At 42.0% G+C, this 19,194-nt stretch overlaps 1 protein-coding gene across 1 annotated transcript; it reads left to right on the top strand.

Moving 5' to 3' along the window:
* Positions 1 to 453: 453 nt before the first annotated feature.
* On the top strand, positions 454 to 17,919 carry STYX (serine/threonine/tyrosine interacting protein). Its single transcript, XM_058807140.1, has 11 exons — positions 454 to 684; positions 11,378 to 11,410; positions 12,203 to 12,256; positions 14,095 to 14,192; positions 14,526 to 14,586; positions 15,350 to 15,386; positions 15,986 to 16,025; positions 16,108 to 16,158; positions 16,585 to 16,657; positions 17,139 to 17,232; positions 17,395 to 17,919. Exons 1-11 carry the CDS (start codon positions 628 to 630, stop codon positions 17,466 to 17,468), a joined length of 672 nt encoding a protein of 223 aa, XP_058663123.1. The 5' UTR covers positions 454 to 627; the 3' UTR covers positions 17,469 to 17,919.
* Positions 17,920 to 19,194: the final 1,275 nt, after the last annotated feature.

Here is a 19,194-nt window from a genome sequence, read left to right as displayed (position 1 = left end):
TCAGAGAGGACCCGCTTGGCGTTGCCGGCTAAAATGTGAGGCAGCAGCGTCATTGCCATGGGCGATGGAGCCAAGATGGAAGCGGGCGTGTGAGGAGAAGGAGCCCTCGGCAATATCAGGGCACGGCGACAGGGAGCGTCAATGGTCGCGCCATGGCGTGAGGCGCTCCCAGCCGGGCCCTGGTCACCGCTAACAGCCGAAGCGGCCATTACTGAAACTTTGGGGTGAATAACCCCGAATTTAGGGCTTGCGAGCAGATTCATTAAACGAACGGCGGCGGCAGCCGCCCGTGAGGGGAGGCCAGAGCACTGAGGGCGGAGCGGGGCGGGGGCCGGGGGAGCGGGGCCCGGGGGCGGGCGGGAGGCTGGGAGGAGGAGGGGAGGAGGAGGAGGAAGAGGAGGGGGCGGAGGAAGAGGTGGGAAGAGGAGGAGGAGGAGGGAAGAAGAGGCGGCAGCGGCAGCAGCAGCAGCAGCATGGCGGCCGGGCGCGAGCGGCTGAGCGCGCCGCCGCCGCCTCCTCCTCCTCCGCCGCCTCCATCTCCTGCCGCTCCCGAGCCGGAGCCCGCGGCCCCGCTGCCCAAATAGCCGCCCTGCCCCGGGTCCTGCCCCGCCCGGACAGCGCCCGGCCATGGAGCTCGCCAAACCGGCCTTCCCCGCGCTGCCGCAGGCCAAAGAGGACTCTGAGGTGAGCGGGAGCTCCGGTCCCGGCCCCCCGCACACGCCCGGCCCGCGGCCCCGCCGGGGCTTCCCCTCACAGCCCTGCCCGCCCTGCGGTGCCTCCCGCGCCCCTTCCCGCGGCATTCCCGCTGGGATCCATGGCAGGCCGCGGGTCCGTGTCCCGCCCTGTGCTGGTGGCACCCCCTGCGACCACCGGCCGCGTGTCCCCTCCCCTGCTCGCTGCCGGGCTCTGCTCCCTCCATCGCCCTCACAGCCCGCCGGCCCTCCGGCATCTCCGCTCCCCGGTGCCTCCGGCCTGGAAGCCTCTCACTATCCCAGGTTGCTCCAAGCCCTGTCCAACATGGCCTTGAGCGCTTCCAGGCATGGGGCAGCCACAGCTTCTCTGGGCAATCTCGCCACCCTCACATTCAGGGAACTGAGCCCCTCCGCTTTATCTCCTTTGGCTTTTACCCACTCCCAGCGGCCCGCACTCATTTTTATGCCCGTTCTGCGTTCGGTGTGTCTCAGCCTGTCAGTGCCCCCTTACCTCGGTGAGGCCCCGTCCCGGTGTGAGCCGCCCCACAGGAGTTACCTGCGGGTCCCCTCCGCGCTCTCGGTGCCTTCCTCTCCTCCTCACCTCCGTCGGGGAGGTGTTTGCACGGACTTCCAGAGCCAGGAGTTCTCTCCGGACGAGGACAGGTGGCAATGTGCGCTCGGGCTCTCAGTGCGGTGTCACAGGAGCGCGGTGTCTGATTTCTGAACTTGGCTGAACTCCCCGGCGCTGACCCTGGACGCTGCTGATTTGTTTTTGTGTGTCACAAAGGTCCCCGAGTGTTCTCCCCCCCTTTGGTGGCCTCAGATATTTAATGTGAAATGTCACAGCCTGCATGAGGGAAGCTGAGAGTGTCTGAGCTCTTCTGGCGTCTGTAGATTGTTATATTTCTGAACATCAGCATTTATTTCTGTTTGAACAGCATTGCTCAATGCTCTCAATTACCTGAAATATGGGAGTGACTCTTTTTGTTCTGTTTTTGTTGTCAGGATTTAATGCTCCCCATCACTTCAGAGCTCTGGAGGTGTTACAAGTCATGTAGTTGTTCTCACAAAGTTGTAATCACTTTGTATCTCAGCACAAATCATCTGCCACCCTGTGAGCTTTATAATTTGTTTGTTTTTAAATATCTTTTCTTTCTGGAGAAACCAATCGTGTTCTCCACAGTTTTGTTAACTAAATCAGCCTGGGTGGCTTTTCATCTAAAATGGCTAAAGAGGAATGTGGGGTTAAAATAAAAATGAAATCGGAGCTCAGTGCCAGTCTAACAACTCTAAACTGATGAAAACTGAGATTATAGTACAGTGTCTTTCAGAGCAGCTTTTACTTTTGTTTACTTTTGTCTTTTTGCATGGGCTGTCTATAAATAATATAACTTGTAGTGTGTTAGAACTTCACATAGTGGGGATTTTCAAGAACTGATTTTAAAAACTGTAAGAATTTATTTTCAATACGCTGCATTTGTGTCTGACTTGAGATGTCAGACATTTCTAAATGCAAGATCATGTCAGTAAATTCTGAGCTCTGATAGAAGGTAATAAACAGTTGGAGTATGTGAAGGAAACAGGAAAGTGAAAGCCAGTGGTGAGTGTCAAAGTTCTTGTGGAGGTGACTCGTTAAAAGCAAAGTGTAGGAGACTTCAGCCCAGTCCTTAGGAAAAGCAAACTGAGGACATTAAAATCATTCTGCCCACAAAATGTGGATTTTCCTGGACAGCAGAAGATGCTCTTGTGCATTGCTGCTCTTTAATGAGCAGTAATCCCTCACATTTTGGGAGGTTGGTGATGGATGGTTTAATGCTGGCTTGGCAGATTTGATTTCCAGATACTGGGAAGGGGAGGAGGGAGAGCTTGGGGAATCCCTGCTGCTCAAAAGTGCAGCTTTGTCACTTCTTTAACTCACTCCAAGTGCCACCCCCAGCTCCCTTCTCTGAGCTGACACTCCTAACCATGTCACAGCTTTAATAATCTTAATAATAATTAAAAATAAAGCCAGATCTGCACAGCATCCCATCCCTTCCTGGCACAAGGAGCAGTGTTGAGGGGAGAGCAGCCTGGATTGACTGGGGCAGGCTGCAGGGACGGGCTCTGATAAATAAATAGGTCACTTTTCCAGCCTGGATGTTGTTTGTCCTGTCCCTAATCCATACTGTGGTGGTTGGGATTGCTGCATTTCTAAACCTCTCTTGGCTCTTGATACTTCTGGGAGCTCGGGAAATGCCAGAAAACCTGGAACTCATCATTCTGGCAAAGCTTTTCTGAGAATGTCTGTGAACTGTGTGTTCTTTTACAGTCTGGTGAGGGTGAGTATCTCAGTTTTGTGAGTAATAGTGATTATATGTGATCTGGAACCATTTCTAAGCTTAGATTTTTTTTTTTCTAAAATCACATTTTCTAAGGTCAGGTCTCAAACTTTTAATTTGAGAAGTTCTGTGTTACATGTTTATACTGGGAGGAAAAATTATGGCTAAAACCCATTAAAAAGGGTCAGGTTAATAACAATTAGTACATGTTGGCTTATTAGTACTTCTGGAAAGAAGGTCAGTAAGGACTGGAATAATTGAAGGAATTTAACAGAAATTATTTTCTCATTAAACTTTAAACAAAACAAAAAAAAGGACTGGGATAGATGTATAAATATAATGAGAACACAGCAACAATTACCAGTTTATTTTTTGTTAAAGCATATTTGCTTGCATTCAGGCTGAGCAAACCAAGTATTCATGATGTACTTAGATTTTTTTTTTTTTTAGGACTCTCCATGGGTTTTATAATTAAATTAGCAGCCTATTGACTAAGCAGACATATTTGCCTTTTTATTATGCATAAAAGCTGAGTTCTTTTTTAGCCCATGGAGTTTTTCTAAAAAAGAAATTTACATTTTTGACAGCTATATTTAGTCTGAAATGCTAATGTATTTCTGACTGCTTTTTTTAAACTATGAAGTGATGCAGCCCATCTAAAGGTGGAACAAATCTATTAAACTTCTTTTTACTCTCACTTTTAATAGGCAACACAAACAAACCCCTTAAAACAGCGTTTCCCCTCCTCTGCAGACTCTTTAAAATAAGTAGGAAGCCTGTATCATTAGAATGATTTTACCTGCCCACATAACACAGCCCAAAAAATGGAGAACAAATGCAGTGTTGTGCTGGGAGATGTAAATCAGGTGCCAGATTTGCTCACAGCTCAGTGGGATACTCGGAGTGCTTTGCATAAATCAGAGCAGTGCTCTGTGCAGCTGGGCTTCAGCAGGCTCTCACTCCTGGGCAGTTTGTGCTCCCATCCAGGGGAGGCCTGCTGGGCTCCACGCAGGCACAGTTTGTGCAATTTGGGAGTTAAGGCATGTTTGGGTTGTTTTAGCTAAGTGAGGATTGCCTCAGCATAGCCCAACTCAGGAATTAAATAATTAAATGAAAAGGCCATTCCGGCAGCATTGGGAACAATTGTGATATTCTGTGAGTGTGGCACTCAGGCACTTGGAGTGCCTAACCCTGACCCTTTGTGCTTCCTGTCAGCTCAAGGATTCTGCCTCCACTGCTTTATTTCCCATTTTATTGGGAAAAAATTGTATGATGGAAGTTCTTAGCAGAGCTGCTGATCCTGTGTGCTGATGGTATTTAACAAGGTGCCTGTAGGACCAATGTTAGAGAATGGGACAAATAGGAATTTTGTTTGTACTTTTCTATTAGTTTCACCTTTTATCCTTTTCTGTGGCTTGTGCTTCTCTCTGCTAAAATAACATTTCCTTCGTTTTTCCCCCTTCGTTTTTCCCCCTTCCTTTTTTCCCCCTTCCTTTTTTCCCCCTTCCTTTTTTCCCCCTTCCTTTTTTCCCCCTTCCTTTTTTCCCCCTTCCTTTTTTCCCCCTTCCTTTTTTCCCCCTTCCTTTTTTCCCCCTTCCTTTTTTCCCCCTTCCTTTTTTCCCCCTTCCTTTTTTCCCCCTTCCTTTTTTCCCCCTTCCTTTTTTCCCCCTTCCTTTTTTCCCCCTTCCTTTTTTCCCCCTTCCTTTTTTCCCCCTTCCTTTTTTCCCCCTTCCTTTTTTCCCCCCTTCCTTTTTTCCCCCTTCCTTTTTTCCCCCTTCCTTTTTTCCCCCTTCCTTTTTTCCCCCTTCCTTTTTTCCCCCTTCCTTTTTTCCCCCTTCCTTTTTTCCCCCTTCCTTTTTTCCCCCTTCCTTTTTTCCCCCTTCCTTTTTTCCCCCTTCCTTTTTTCCCCCTTCCTTTTTTCCCCCTTCCTTTTTTCCCCCTTCCTTTTTTCCCCCTTCCTTTTTTCCCCCTTCCTTTTTTCCCCCTTCCTTTTTTCCCCCTTCCTTTTTTCCCCCTTCCTTTTTTCCCCCTTCCTTTTTTCCCCCTTCCTTTTTTCCCCCTTCCTTTTTTCCCCCTTCCTTTTTTCCCCCTTCCTTTTTTCCCCCTTCCTTTTTTCCCCCTTCCTTTTTTCCCCCTTCCTTTTTTCCCCCTTCCTTTTTTCCCCCTTCCTTTTTTCCCCCTTCCTTTTTTCCCCCTTCCTTTTTTCCCCCTTCCTTTTTTCCCCCTTCCTTTTTTCCCCCTTCCTTTTTTCCCCCTTCCTTTTTTCCCCCTTCCTTTTTTCCCCCTTCCTTTTTTCCCCCTTCCTTTTTTCCCCCTTCCTTTTTTCCCCCTTCCTTTTTTCCCCCTTCCTTTTTTCCCCCTTCCTTTTTTCCCCCTTCCTTTTTTCCCCCTTCCTTTTTTCCCCCTTCCTTTTTTCCCCCTTCCTTTTTTCCCCCTTCCTTTTTTCCCACCAAAAATGTCTCTGGTGGGGCCTTCCCATTGTCTGAGTGCTCCTGACAAATACAATTCCCAAGAAATCTGCTTCCATCCCTGCTGAGTGTGGTGGCCTTGGGATGGAGCAGCTGTGCAAGGGTGGCAATGTCACCTCACCCTTTCTGCTGCCCCTTTCTCCAGCCCTCAGCCACTTTTGGGATAGCAGCACCGTCCAAACATTCCCTGAGTTCTGCTCATGGCAGTGCCACGCTCACACCTTCAGGGAATTAAAGGATTTGGTTTAATTCTGTGTATTTTATAGACTTCTACCTGGGGAAAAATATCTATATTATTGAGCCTGCGCTGGTCAGGTAGTTGCACTAAATGATTGTTATAGGTTTCTTCCAATTGAAATAATCCTATTGATAAAATAACCCCCATATTTTTAATACAACTGTCCAAGAACAGGAAGCCTGACTGAAACTGGAGACACAGCCTTTCACTTCATTCCTGTTTGTAGATAATTTTGAGGCTCTAAAGTACCACGTTTCACACTGATAGATGTGACAGGTTTCAGTGATACTCACATATTTTCCTTTTCAGTACCTCGTTTAGTTTGTCTCCTTTCTTATTAAAAATGGGAAATGAGTGTGCTCTGCTACTGCTTTATTATTTCAGGATTTCTCCTGCAGTTGTTCCATTTTACAAATACTGATTTAGATTTTTGTTCTTTGATGATAACATCCCTCTCCCCCACTTTGTTGGGCCATGTAAAATAATGTGTAAAATGCTTTCAAAGCCAAGGTGTGATCTCATTTGTGAGTGTGTGAATGACCCTTAAAGTTGCCTGGGAGTGAAAGCCTTTGTGTGGAGGTCATTGTTGTGGGATCCGGAGCCAGCCCCATCCGAGCTGCAGCCTGGGCAGGGGGATGATGGGATGATGCTGCTGCTGGCAGTCGATGCAATCCTGCCCTCTCTAACACAGTCGGGCTGTCATCTGAATTCTGGTATAGCACAGTCGGGCTGTCATCTGAATTCTGATATAGCACAGTCGGGCTGTCATCTGAATTCTGATATAACACAGTCAGGCTGTAGTCTGAATTCTGATATAACACAGGCTGTAATTTGAATTCTGATATATAACACTGTCAGGCTGTAATCTGAATTCTAGTATAACACAGGCTGTCATCTGAATTCTGATATAGCACAGTCGGGCTGTCATCTGAATTCTGGTATAGCACAGTTGGGCTGTCATCTGAATTCTGGTATAACACAGGCTGTAATTTGAATTCTGATATAACACAGTCAATCTGAATTCTGATATAACACAGTCAGGCTGTAATCTGAATTCTGATATAACACAGGCTGTCATCTGAATTCTGATATAACACAGTCAGGCTGTAATCTGAATTCTGATATAACACAGGCTGTCATCTGAATTCTGATATAACACAGTCGGGCTGTCATCTGAATTCTGATATAGCACAGTTGGGCTGTCATCTGAATTCTGATATAGCACAGTCAGGCTGTCATCTGAATTCTGGTATAGCACAGTCGGGCTGTCATCTGAATTCTGGTATAACACAGGCTGTAATTTGAATTCTGATATAACACAGTCAATCTGAATTCTGGTATAGCACAGTTGGGCTGTAATCTGAATTCTGGTATAACACAGTCAATCTGAATTCTGATATAACACAGTCAGGCTGTAATCTGAATTCTGATATAACACAGGCTGTCATCTGAATTCTGATATAGCACAGTCGGGCTGTCATCTGAATTCTGATATAACACAGTCAGGCTGTAATCTGAATTCTGATATAGCACAGGCTGTAATTTGAATTCTGATATATAACACTGTCAGGCTGTAATCTGAATTCTAGTATAACACAGGCTGTCATCTGAATTCTGATATAGCACAGTCGGGCTGTCATCTGAATTCTGATATAGCACAGTCAAGCTGCAGTTTGAATTCTGATATAACACAGGCTGAATTTGAATTCTGATATAACACAGTTGGGCTGCAATCTGAATTCTAGTATAACACAGGCTGTCATCTGAATTCTGATATAACACAGTCAGGTTGTAATTTAAATTGTTATAACACAGGCTGTAATTTGAATTCGGATATATAACACAGGCTGTCATCTGAATTCTGATATAGCACAGTCAGGCTGTAACTTGAATTCTGATACAACACAGTCAGGCTGCAGTTTGAATTTGATATAACACAGGCTGTAACTTGAATTCTGATATAACACAGGCTGTCATCTGAATTCTGATATAAGACAGTCAGTTTGAATTCTGATATAACACAGGCTGCAGTTTGAATTCTGATATAACACGGTCAGGCTGTAACTTGAATTCTGATATAACACAGGCTGTAATCTGAATTCTGGTATAACACAGTCAATTTGAATTCTGATATAACACAGGCTGTAATCTGAATTCTGATATAGCACAGTCAATTTGAATTCTGATATAACACAGGCTGTAATCTGAATTCTGATATAGCACAGTCAGACTCTAATCTGAATTCTGATATAACACATCATGCTGTAATCTGAATTTCCTGTGCAGTGTTCAAGGCAGATCCAGAAGCTCCCTTGGCCAGAGCAGATGAGGAGCTGGGCAGGTCAGAGCCCCTGGCTGTTCTGTTGTAACAGTTTCTGCTGCTCCAGCTTCACAACTTTTGGGAGAACCTTGTAGCAGCTTTGGAGGAGAGGCTTGGAGCGTTACAGGGAAACAGCTTCGGGCAGGAGGATTCTCACAGCCCTGGGTTCTGAGGTGCACAATCCATCATGCAGGAGTCCTGACGGGGTGGAGTGTGATGGGCAGAGACATCTGTGTGCAGAGGGAAGTGATGCCATAAATCAACAACAAAAAACTGTCCGGGAGTTGGGAAAGGGTTGGACATCTGGAGTGGACAGGGAGGATTTACTGGGAGCTCTGTGCAGCTTTTCCTAAGGATTTGGGGTCTGGGAAGCAGGAGAAGTCAGTGCAGGGGTGAATAGCAGCAGTGAAAATCGAGAAGAGACTTCATCTCCTCTAACTCCTGATTGGATTTATTTCCTGGTGATTTTTGCAGCGTCTCTGAGAGCCTCTCCCTCACCTGGGCCAGCCTGTGCTTTGCAGGCTCTGTTAATTACAGGGAGCTGTAACCATCCAAACTGGGCTTGGTTTCAGCCAGAGCTGAGCTCTGACAAACACTGGGGCTGTACCTTTTATGTGTGAGAATCAGATGGGTCTGCAGGCTTCAGCTGGGGCCAGCTCAGCTGTGTCACGTGCATCCATGGCACTGCATTCCCTCTGCACAGCCACATGCAGGTTGGCTGGAGTGTTTAAAACCCTCTTTGCTTTGCTACACACTCTCAATGTCAGGGCTGCTAAACTCATTTGAAAATCATAAGATAAATTTTTTTTAGATTAAGGGCACTGTTACAAAAGAATTCCACATCACTTTTTTGCCATTAAACTGTTCTAAGGAAGAGCAAGTTGTGGTAAAATATGGACAAAATAACCCAAATTTCTGGCAGAGCTAACAGATATTGGATACCAAAAGCTCTTTGTAGTGTGGACAAGTCTTACATATTAATTCCTATTAATTTCAAGTCTTACCTATTAATTGATGACTTCTGTTTATTTCAGCTGGAAATTGGATGGGGAAGGAAGGGTTTGGAATGTGCTTTATTCCCCCTTTTCCTGGAGATCATTTTTAAAACTTTGTAGTTCTAGGGATTATTTTTTTCCACTCCTTCTATTTGGTGTCTTGCAAATATTGATGAGTGAGACTTCCAGTGAGTTGTCACTTGTTCTGGAGAACTTCCCAAATCCCTGTTCTTCCCTCCACCTCTGGCATCACCCTTTGTTTTCTTAGCAAAATTCTTGCAATTGATCTTATCAAAAGAGAAGCTTTCAGTTGTTTTTTTGTCTGCTTGGTGCTGCAGACAGTGTGGAAAACCTGGCTGCTGAATGAATTCCTTAAAATGGAACCTGTGCTTGGCTTCAGTCTCCAGTAATAGATTGGGATTTTTACATAACTTTGCATAACATTTGAATGATCTGGCATTGTTGGTTTTGAGAGCCTCCAAGGGCTGTCAGCAGCCACCAAAATCATTCTTTCAGTAGTTTGTGTACTTGTCTCAGATTAAATGTTTTCCTTAAACACTCTATCAGAGTTATTTTGCAGACTAAATCTCATTGGAAACTGTTGCATTGCTCAATTCTCACCTATTTATTTTGCACAGTTTGCAGCTGTTGGGGCTAAAAATTTCCTGCCTCTGATGCTTTTAAAGGAACATTTCCAATGTGTTGTTAAGCCAAAATAGTGATGAATTTGTGTTTTCATTGGGCTCCAGATTAAGATTTCCAAATTCTACAAACAGAGTAATAAAGTGTTTGTATATTCCTGGAGTGCAGTTTAAGCTTTTCAGAGTTTATTGCTCTTAGGCTTGGTTTTAGACTTGGACAAACTGGGAATTTCTGGCTTTTTGGGGTGAATGATGTTCTTGTGTACAGAGCAAGCCAGCAGGGCTGTGCTGAACCCTCTCAGGTCCCCTTTAAAGGACCCAGTGCTGTAAATATCATCCTTTTGTCACAGCATTTCTCCTTTCTGCTTCCAGCAGTTTATTATTCCAGCTGGAACATGCAGAAGTCATTTAGCTACTCTTCAGCAAAGCCCATTTTGTGCATTTTATTTCCCTGTTTGTGCTGCCACTTTAGGTGCTATCCAAAGGATTTTCTGGAGTGGCTTAATGTTTGTTTGCTTGCTTTTCCAGAATAACTTCACTGATACTAAAATCCTTCTTAATTCCACGAGCAAGAGCTGGAAAATCCTCCCTGTGCACTGTGGGGGTGTCTGAGGGAAGCACAGGATTTTTATTGTGCTGGTAAAAAGAGGTTTAATGTGAATTTAATGCTACTGGGACAAGTGCAGGTGCTCAGGTGAGCAGTGCTGCAATTTAAGGGATCCTTCCCAGCTGGAATATTTAATGATTAACTTCCCCATCCTTCTGAGGACATCAGCACATAGGGGAAGTGTTGTCTCAGCTGTGAATCAACAGAGTTATGTAAATAAATGGATGCAGTCTATTGGATATATTTGACTATTCATTTTATTTTTTTTCCCTCCAGATGGTAGCTGGGATCTCAGCTCCAACTCCTTCATGTGTGAGGGTCAAGGAATGAGTAAGAGGCTGTTAATAGAGGCCAGTGGGAGTTGTAGGCAAGAAAAGACAGGAATAGTCTCTGCCTGAGCAGTTCCTGTTCAGCTCTAGAGCTGCAGAGGATGGAAGTGCTGATCCTGGTGTTTGCTCTGGTCAGCTGGGGATGGGGAATGGAGCTGAGCCCTCCCAGCTCTGGGCTGTAAATGACCAGCAGGATCATGGGCAGAGTGTTTTATTTACTGAGTGAGGAGTAAATAAAACTCCTCACACTTTACTCTGGGGTGGAGTAATAAACCATTTTACTAAGGGCTTGCTGTGGTCATGGAGAGCACAAATTTCTGGAATTGTTTGAGCTGAATCCTGAATATTCAGAGTGGATTAGGTGAGGCAATGTGGGTTTTGAGGGAGTCACCTGCTCTGCTTGTTATCTCCTGTTATTTCAGTGGCTGCAGGAATGCACCAGCCAAAGGAGTTCCTTTGCTTCTCTTACCAGTACAGAATGTTCTAAAGCTTTTTTTCCTTTCTCTTTTTTCCTCTCCTCACTTCAGAGAGAAGTTTCTCAGCAGAAAGCTGAGGTGTGGATAAGCTGATAAGGATCTTTTCCAGCCTTAAGGATTTTTTATAGAATACTTGAGGTTTCTTCTCATGAACTTTCCAAATAGTGTTCCTTGCACTTGGAAAGGTAGCAGGGATCTTGTACAGAACTTGAGGTTATTTTCTATAAAATGCACATGCACATCTCTACTTTTCTCTGTTGTATATATAATTATTTTTAATTTTGTTTTTTAAGGATTGGACCTATCCCATGAGGAGAGAGATGCAGGTAGGACACTTTTATTTACTGTTTGAGGCAAAACACATGGAGCATTTAATGAGGAGGAAAAAGAGCTGGTATCAAAATCACTCTTTACCCATAAAGTGTCAGACAGCACCATGGGAGACAGAATTAATTAGTTAATTAAGGTGAGGATTTGCCAGCTTGGAATACAGGTGTGTTCGCATCTCTGTGGTGCAGGTCCTAAACAGAAATCCCCCAAATATTAAATTTTAGTATTTCTGAATGTTTTTAGATGATTGCCAAAGCTTTGCCTTCTACCTTGGGCTGGGAAGTGTTCTCCAGTGAGATGGACAATTAAAATTTTCCTACCGTGGTGTCAGTCAGAAATCTTTGCACAAGATAAGATCTGCACACCTGCTTATCTTCATTGGTGGGGAGATAAATGGTTCAAAACTGATCTTTTCCCACTGCTAGGCCAAAGCTTGAGGGATTTCCACGTGTGTATCTCTTCTCATCAGAGCAATTTGGAATTAATTACAAGACAGGATAATAAACCAAGTTAAGAGTTCCCTTCCCTTTATCTGGGGCTGGGTGAGATGCAGGAATCAAGCTGAGCTTAATCCAAATCAAGGACTTTGTTCCTTCTCCAGAACAAGATCTCCAGCACCAAGATCATGTTTCTCTTATCCTGCCAAACCAATTTTTTTCCTTGTCCTGCTATAAATGACATTGATTACACATTTCAGGAATATGTAAATGATTTGTGTCCATGTTCTGAGTGAAATGTGTTATTTCCAGTCATCTGGAGTTGGTATTAAATGTCTGTTCTTCTCCTAGGAAATCTTACCTGGGTTATTTTTAGGCCCATATTCTTCAGCTATGAAAAGCAAGGTAAGATTTTCAGAAAATTCTCTCCCAGGGAAGCTTTGCTGTGGTGATTTGATTTGTTACTGTGGAGATCTGCTCTGTGTGTCTATAGAGGTGTAAATTTGGTTGCAGTTCTGAACTGGAATGAAAACTGCCAAAGTGGAAGGAATATGTGCTGCATTTATGGGATGGTCTGAGCTATTTGTATTAAAATTGAGTCTTAAATTATATTTTTCTTAGAGAATTTAAGCTATTTGAGACACTTCACCAATTCTTATTTCCTTTGCTGAAGTGTTGCAAGATCTGTCACAACTGGGAACTCACACACAGACATTAAAACAAGGAAAATTAAATTCCAATGAAGTCAAGCACTGCTCAGGCACAGCTTGGCTCTGCAAATTTGCCTCATGGTTTAAATGATCTTATTTGGCATGGTCTGCTTCCAGCAAGAGCCCAGTGCTGGCTGCAAATTCCTCTCTCATGTAGGGACTTGAAAATTCAGGTAAAGTGAAAGGTGGGGAGAGACAAACAACTTCATTGAATGCCTTCTTGTTTTGTCATTTTTTCTTTTGGAAAAACAATATTTTTACACTCTGAATTCTAGAAAACCAGCTCAGATTTTCCTTGATATAGCCCTGTTTTGTATCTTAAGTACAGCTTTTCTTCTTATTGCTATTTCTATCTAGAATATATAAATATTTATATATTTATTATATATACTATTTCCTTTCTATATTTCCTTTCTATATTTCCTTTCTATATTTCCTTTCTATATTTCCTTTCTATATTTCCTTTCTATATTTCCTTTCTATATTTCCTTTCTATATTTCCTTTCTATATTTCCTTTCTATATTTCCTTTCTATATTTCCTTTCTATATTTCCTTTCTATATTTCCTTTCTATATTTCCTTTCTATATTTCCTTTCTATATTTCCTTTCTATATTTCCTTTCTATATTTCCTTTCTATATTTCCTTTCTATATTTCCTTTCTATATTTCCTTTCTATATTTCCTTTCTATATTTCCTTTCTATATTTCCTTTCTATATTTCCTTTCTATATTTCCTTTCTATATTTCCTTTCTATATTTCCTTTCTATATTTCCTTTCTATATTTCCTTTCTATATTTCCTTTCTATATTTCCTTTCTATATTTCCTTTCTATATTTCCTTTCTATATTTCCTTTCTATATTTCCTTTCTATATTTCCTTTCTATATTTCCTTTCTATATTTCCTTTCTATATTTCCTTTCTATATTTCCTTTCTATATTTCCTTTCTATATTTCCTTTCTATATTTCCTTTCTATATTTCCTTTCTATATTTCCTTTCTATATTTCCTTTCTATATTTCCTTTCTATATTTCCTTTCTATATTTCCTTTCTATATTTCCTTTCTATATTTCCTTTCTATATTTCCTTTCTATATTTCCTTTCTATATTTCCTTTCTATATTTCCTTTCTATATTTCCTTTCTATATTTCCTTTCTATATTTCCTTTCTATATTTCCTTTCTATATTTCCTTTCTATATTTCCTTTCTATATTTCCTTTCTATATTTCCTTTCTATATTTCCTTTCTATATTTCCTTTCTATATTTCCTTTCTATATTTCCTTTCTATATTTCCTTTCTATATTTCCTTTCTATATTTCCTTTCTATATTTCCTTTCTATATTTCCTTTCTATATTCCCTGATAATATGTGTAATCTAGTATAATATAGTAATATATATTACTAGTCTATTTCAGCTTTTCTTTATATTATTAATATATAATATTATAATATTATTAATAATTATTATTTCTTTGTCTATTACTGTCTAATAGATGTATCTGTAATTAAATTTTTTTTTTCTTTCTCCACAGCTACCTATACTCCAGAAACATGGAATAACCCATGTAATATGCATACGGCAGAACATTGAAGCAAATTTTATTAAACCAAACTTCCAGCAGTTATTTAGGTGAGAAATGACCAAGATTCCTTTTTGTGTATGTGTGTTCTTTCCAAATATTTTCACTTTGTCAGAATTATTTGAAAAATGTGCAGAGGTGCAGAAAGACTTGAAATCCAAACCATGGATTTTATTCATCCTGAAGGAGCCTGCAGATGAGATTTATGCATAGTTTGCAGTAACTGGTTTTAGTTTTCAGTGATTTCTGAGAGGTGAAATCTGTTCTGGACTGAATTTGTGGAGTTCAGAGCAGGAATTAAAGGTTGTGCAGATTGCCTCCTGCAGGGGAGGGGCTGCAGCAGCTCTGTGATGTTGTGAACTCACAGGAAATTTTCATTGCAGGTATTTAGTCTTGGATATTGCAGATAATCCAGTGGAGAATATAATCCGATTTTTCCCTATGGTGAGTCCATGGCTTGGGAAGGGAAATCCCCAGGAGTTTTCTGAACAAATACCAGTTTCACTTTTGGGATACTCAGCCTCAGGTACCTGCAAGTGCTGCCAGCTCCTGACTTTATTATTGACACTTTAATAAGTGTAATTAACTCCTTTTTACAAGTGTGGAAGCAGGTGGAGTTGTAAGAGCTGCTTCTTGTTATGGTATCAAAAAAAAAAAAAAAAAGACATAAAAATAAAAAAAGACTGAAAAAAATACCTAAAAATAAAAATTAAAGAAGACAGGTCTCAAAGCAGAGAGATTTGGTCATGAGGGAATTCTGGGGCCCTTGACCTGGAGGAAACTTTAATTTGAGCCCAATAATATTTACATTTCTTGTATCAAATTCTAAATAATAGCTAAGTTTTACAGTTTGCTGCAGATGAATTAAAAATTAACTTGTGAATTAAACAATGCCCATTATTAGAACAAACCCCTGATTTGGAGCTGTGGGTTTGTATGTTTATTTTAATTCAGTTTGCAACTGAGCAAAAGGATATTGTTCCTTCTTCCACCAAAAAAACCCAAAAGTGCCTTCCCTGGTTTTGCACTGATAATTTTAGGAATAGTTTAAAGTACAAAAGAACAGTTGAAGTAGGGTTTTAGTCTGCATAAAGGTGCATTATTGTCACTGATATAAAAATTATACCCAATTTAGGTGTTACTACAACTTGCACTAAAAATAATCTGAAAGTTTGAGTCTTGTTTGTTGTTTTTTTTTTCTTTTCAGACTAAAGAATTTATTGATGGAAGTTTACAAAGTGGAGGTAAAATTAATATTAACTTTCTCCTCATAAAACTAAATTAGGGGTATGGATTAGAGGCTCTTAAATAAGAACTTTTCTTAAATTTGGGGGGTTTATTATGCTTGATTTGAACTCTGTTAGACAAATTCAGAGCAAAGTGTTCATTCATTCATTTACCTCTAACTGCAAAAATCAACCTCTGGGGTTTGGGGTTTTTTCATGAAACTCAGCTGTGTTTTGAGGTTTTCTTGCATGAGGTTTTCTTGTCCCCTCTCCAGTGCAGGACCTGAAATCTGCATTGTGGCCATTCTGTCCCCCAGAATCCTCATAGGAGCAGCAATCCCAGTTCTGGATCCCAGAGTGCAGTTAGAAATTCAGGGTGAAGGAAGACAGCACCTGTTTTATTTTTATTTGCAGTTAGAAATTCAGGGTGAAGGAAGACAGCACCTGTTTTATTTTTATTTGCAGTTAGAAATTCAGGGTGAAGGAAGACAACACCTGGGTTGTTTTATTGGGTGTGCCTTGCTGCTGCCTGCTTCTCCATAACAAGGGAAAACATTTCAAAGAATTTTATTCACTTTATACACATATGGTTAATTTGAGTTTCTTTTCCTTCTCAGGAAAAGTTCTTGTCCATGGGAATGCAGGGATTTCTAGAAGGTAGGAAATGATCCACCCTGATATAAATATTTTTAAACAACTGAAAGATATTTTTCTAACTTTTATATTTATTTTTTTCCAGTGCTGCCTTAGTTATTGCATACATAATGGAAACATTTGGGGTGAAGTACAGGTAAGAAAAGTTATTCAGGTTTTAATTCAGGTGGTGTGAGTGGATAATGATTTTGAGGGAACAGAAACTCAGTCTCAGTGCCTTACCCAAGGCTTTACCAGGAGCTGATTATTCCAGTTTCCATCACTGCAGTTGTGTTTTACACCCTTTTTTAAAAGAATCAGGCACCTGCTGCTCTGGGAATGGGGCAGCAGCCTCAGGGGCTGTTCTGAGCCTGTGCTGAACAGGAAAGTGAGCTGAGCACTGGGGTGGGCACACAGAATTGTACCACTGCTGCTTCCTGCTTTGGCCAAGCAATTTCAGTTGTAAAACCAGTTCTGGGGAGAGTTTAGAGGTTCTGTAGTGCTGAGAAATTGATAATCTAAAGGAAAGCTCAAACCACAGAGACTTTGATATATTTTAAGTGTGTTTTTTTCTCTTTTTAAGGGATGCATTTACTTATGTCCAAGAAAGAAGATTCTGTATTAATCCTAATGCTGGATTTGTCCATCAACTTCAGGTGACTTTTTAAAAATTCTTGATCAAAACTGAAAAGTCATTTAATGAATCATCTTCCTGCCAAATAGATATTTACACAAATATGCTTCAAAGAAATGTCAGGAGCTGGAGGAAAGCTTGGGAGGAAGATGAGTGGGCACCTCAGTTCCTTAGAGTTAAGCTTTGGACAAAGCAAATCCAGGAATGGAGGAGATATAAAAATCCTGCTTTGTGCAGTGATTGAGAGGCTCTGAAGTGTCTTGGTTGGTGCTGAAGGAGCTGCACAGGAAATGTGGTTTGTTCCTTAAAGCCATTTTCTTTAGTCATCCTTGAACTTTTCCTCTGACTTCCTGATGGTTTTTGTCATTCATGGCAAAGCAACAAAGAATTCTCCCCCTCCCAAATCTGTGCCTGAATATGAGATGTTCCCTGAATTTGCCCTGCTCATCCTTACAAAGCTTTGTGCCAGAGTAATTCCAATCCACATTTTTGGACATTTTTAGGAATATGAAGCCATCTATCTAGCAAAGTTAACCATCCAGATGATGTCACCTCTGCAGCTGGAGAGATCCCTCTCAGTCCCACCTGGCAGCACAGGTGAGAAGCTTCTGCTGGGGCTGTGAGGGGATTTCCCAAACCTTTAGCAGCACAATCCCAAACTCTTGGGATTTTAATGTGCAAGCTGATTTTTAAACTTCATTGTGAAGTGTTTAAATGTCCTGGTTTGCCCTGGCTGAAGTTCCCTCTTGCCTCCTGCAGGAAGTTTGAAGAGGATGCACGAGGAGGATGAAGATCTTGGCACCATGCAGGTGGCAGCAGCACAGAATGGCTGAGGACAAGAACTGCTTGTAGTGAGAATTCCTGCCAAGAAAGGTGAAGAAAACTAGGGAAAAAAAAAAAAAACCCACACAAAAACCAGAACAAGAATTAATGCAAAACAATGAACACACATAGCTTCTTTTCAATTACATGTTGCTTTCAGATGTAAATCTGCCTCTGCAACACACTAAGCATCATTTTTGAGATGTTGGACTTCTTGAATGAATAGATGGCACTGATTGTTTTACTCCTTTTTTACACTTTACAGTTTTATTCTAAACCAAGATTTTTGGACTTGCAAAGAGGTATTATTGCAATAATGCACTTTTCATACTTGAAATTTCTTTATTTGTATGATATAAAGTTATTACTTTAAACAAAATGCAAGTGGGGGGGATTTGTTTATAAAGTTATTTGTGTAATTTATAACAAGAGACTTTAGTAAAGAAAAAGTTTGCTAAAATCCACCTTGTTCTCAGTATGTATTATGGCAGAAATGTGCTTTAGGAACATAAACATAGAGGTTAATTCAAGTTGGAACTATCTAGAACGTCCTCAAATGGTTTTCAAGGAGTAGGGGCATCATTTGAGGTAAAAATTGGATTTGTCTTTGAAAACTGAGGCTCAGGGCACTGCCCATAATGGGATCAAGACTTAAAGGATTCACCTCAGCTCTGGTAAAACCTTAGACTCAGCTAAGGAAACATTTCTTGGTGCTGTAAAGTTTCAAATTGGGGATTGTGCAGCTGTGACTCTCCTGCCTCAGCAGCACAGAGGTTGTGCAAGCACAGTCCTGCTTCTGCATCTGCTTTATTTCCCAATGTTTGTTGCCTAAAAGCCAGGGCTGGAATGATTTGGGAGCACTGTGGGGACCCAGCAAGGCTGTTAGAAAAATGTGTGTGTTTGGGAAGTCTGAGCTTGGGAAGCAGGATCAAACTTAACAGGGAAAAATGGGCTCAGGATTTGGGGATCAGAGCATCCAGCAGCACATTGCTGGTCCTGCTGCTACCCTGATAGCAGTGATGGAGCACAGTAATGCCTTCAAGGGGGTAAAAAACCTGCAAAAAATGGTGTGATGGTTTAGGTAGGAGCTTCTCAGCTGGAGAGAAGGAAGTGATTTCTCTCCTGTGCCAGTGCCCAGTGCTGGTTTGCAGGTGCACAGGGTTTGTTCCTGCTCTGAACTTGTCCCTCCATGCAGGAATGCTCTGGGGCTGTTGGGAAATGCATTCCTGGCCTTTGCAGCTCCCCAGGCACTGCCAGCCTGGAGCTGGGCTGGGAGGCATCAAATCCCCTCAGTTGCAGTCCCTGGGAAGGGGAGGGATGGAGCACAGATGGAAGCACTGATTCAGCCCCAGCCTGGTCCATGTCTGTTCTCTCTGGGGTGCTGGGAACACTCCCTGCTCCTGGCAAGCTCCATGACTAAGGGTTTCTCATCAATCCAGGTTTTTTCCTGGCATTGCCCCCTCCTGGTGCCTTTTACAGTCATTCTGCTCTGTCTGCCTGTCAGAGCCCAGGGGATTCTGAGATTTCATTTTCCTCAGATCTATTACTAAGCCATCTATTTAAAGCTTCCCCTGTCTGTCTGCTGTAGTTTCACTGCCAGGAAGGTTTTGTTTCAACATTTGGGTTTGGGGGTTGAACTAAAGGCAGGAATTGGACTGGAAGAAGTGGAGGGTGAATTATTTTTATTTCCCAGGTTCAAACATAAAATTGCAACACTCAAATCTTTGGGAATCCACA

This window comes from Ammospiza caudacuta, chromosome 6 (genome assembly GCF_027887145.1).
Source record: "Ammospiza caudacuta isolate bAmmCau1 chromosome 6, bAmmCau1.pri, whole genome shotgun sequence".
Classification (NCBI taxonomy): domain Eukaryota; kingdom Metazoa; phylum Chordata; class Aves; order Passeriformes; family Passerellidae; genus Ammospiza; species Ammospiza caudacuta.
Note: the sequence above shows the minus strand (reverse complement) of the source record. Positions and strands in the feature narration are given on the sequence as shown.

Bases quoted from the DNA above. Each gene is read 5' to 3' on its own strand.
- STYX (XM_058807140.1), top strand. From the start codon at position 628: ATGGAGCTCGCCAAACCGGCCTTCCCCGCGCTGCCGCAGGCCAAAGAG. The intron at 12,257-14,094 runs GTAAGATTTTCA...CTTTCTCCACAG, and splicing joins CTTCAGCTATGAAAAGCAAG to CTACCTATACTCCAGAAACA. The intron at 16,159-16,584 runs GTAAGAAAAGTT...TCTCTTTTTAAG, and splicing joins ACATTTGGGGTGAAGTACAG to GGATGCATTTACTTATGTCC.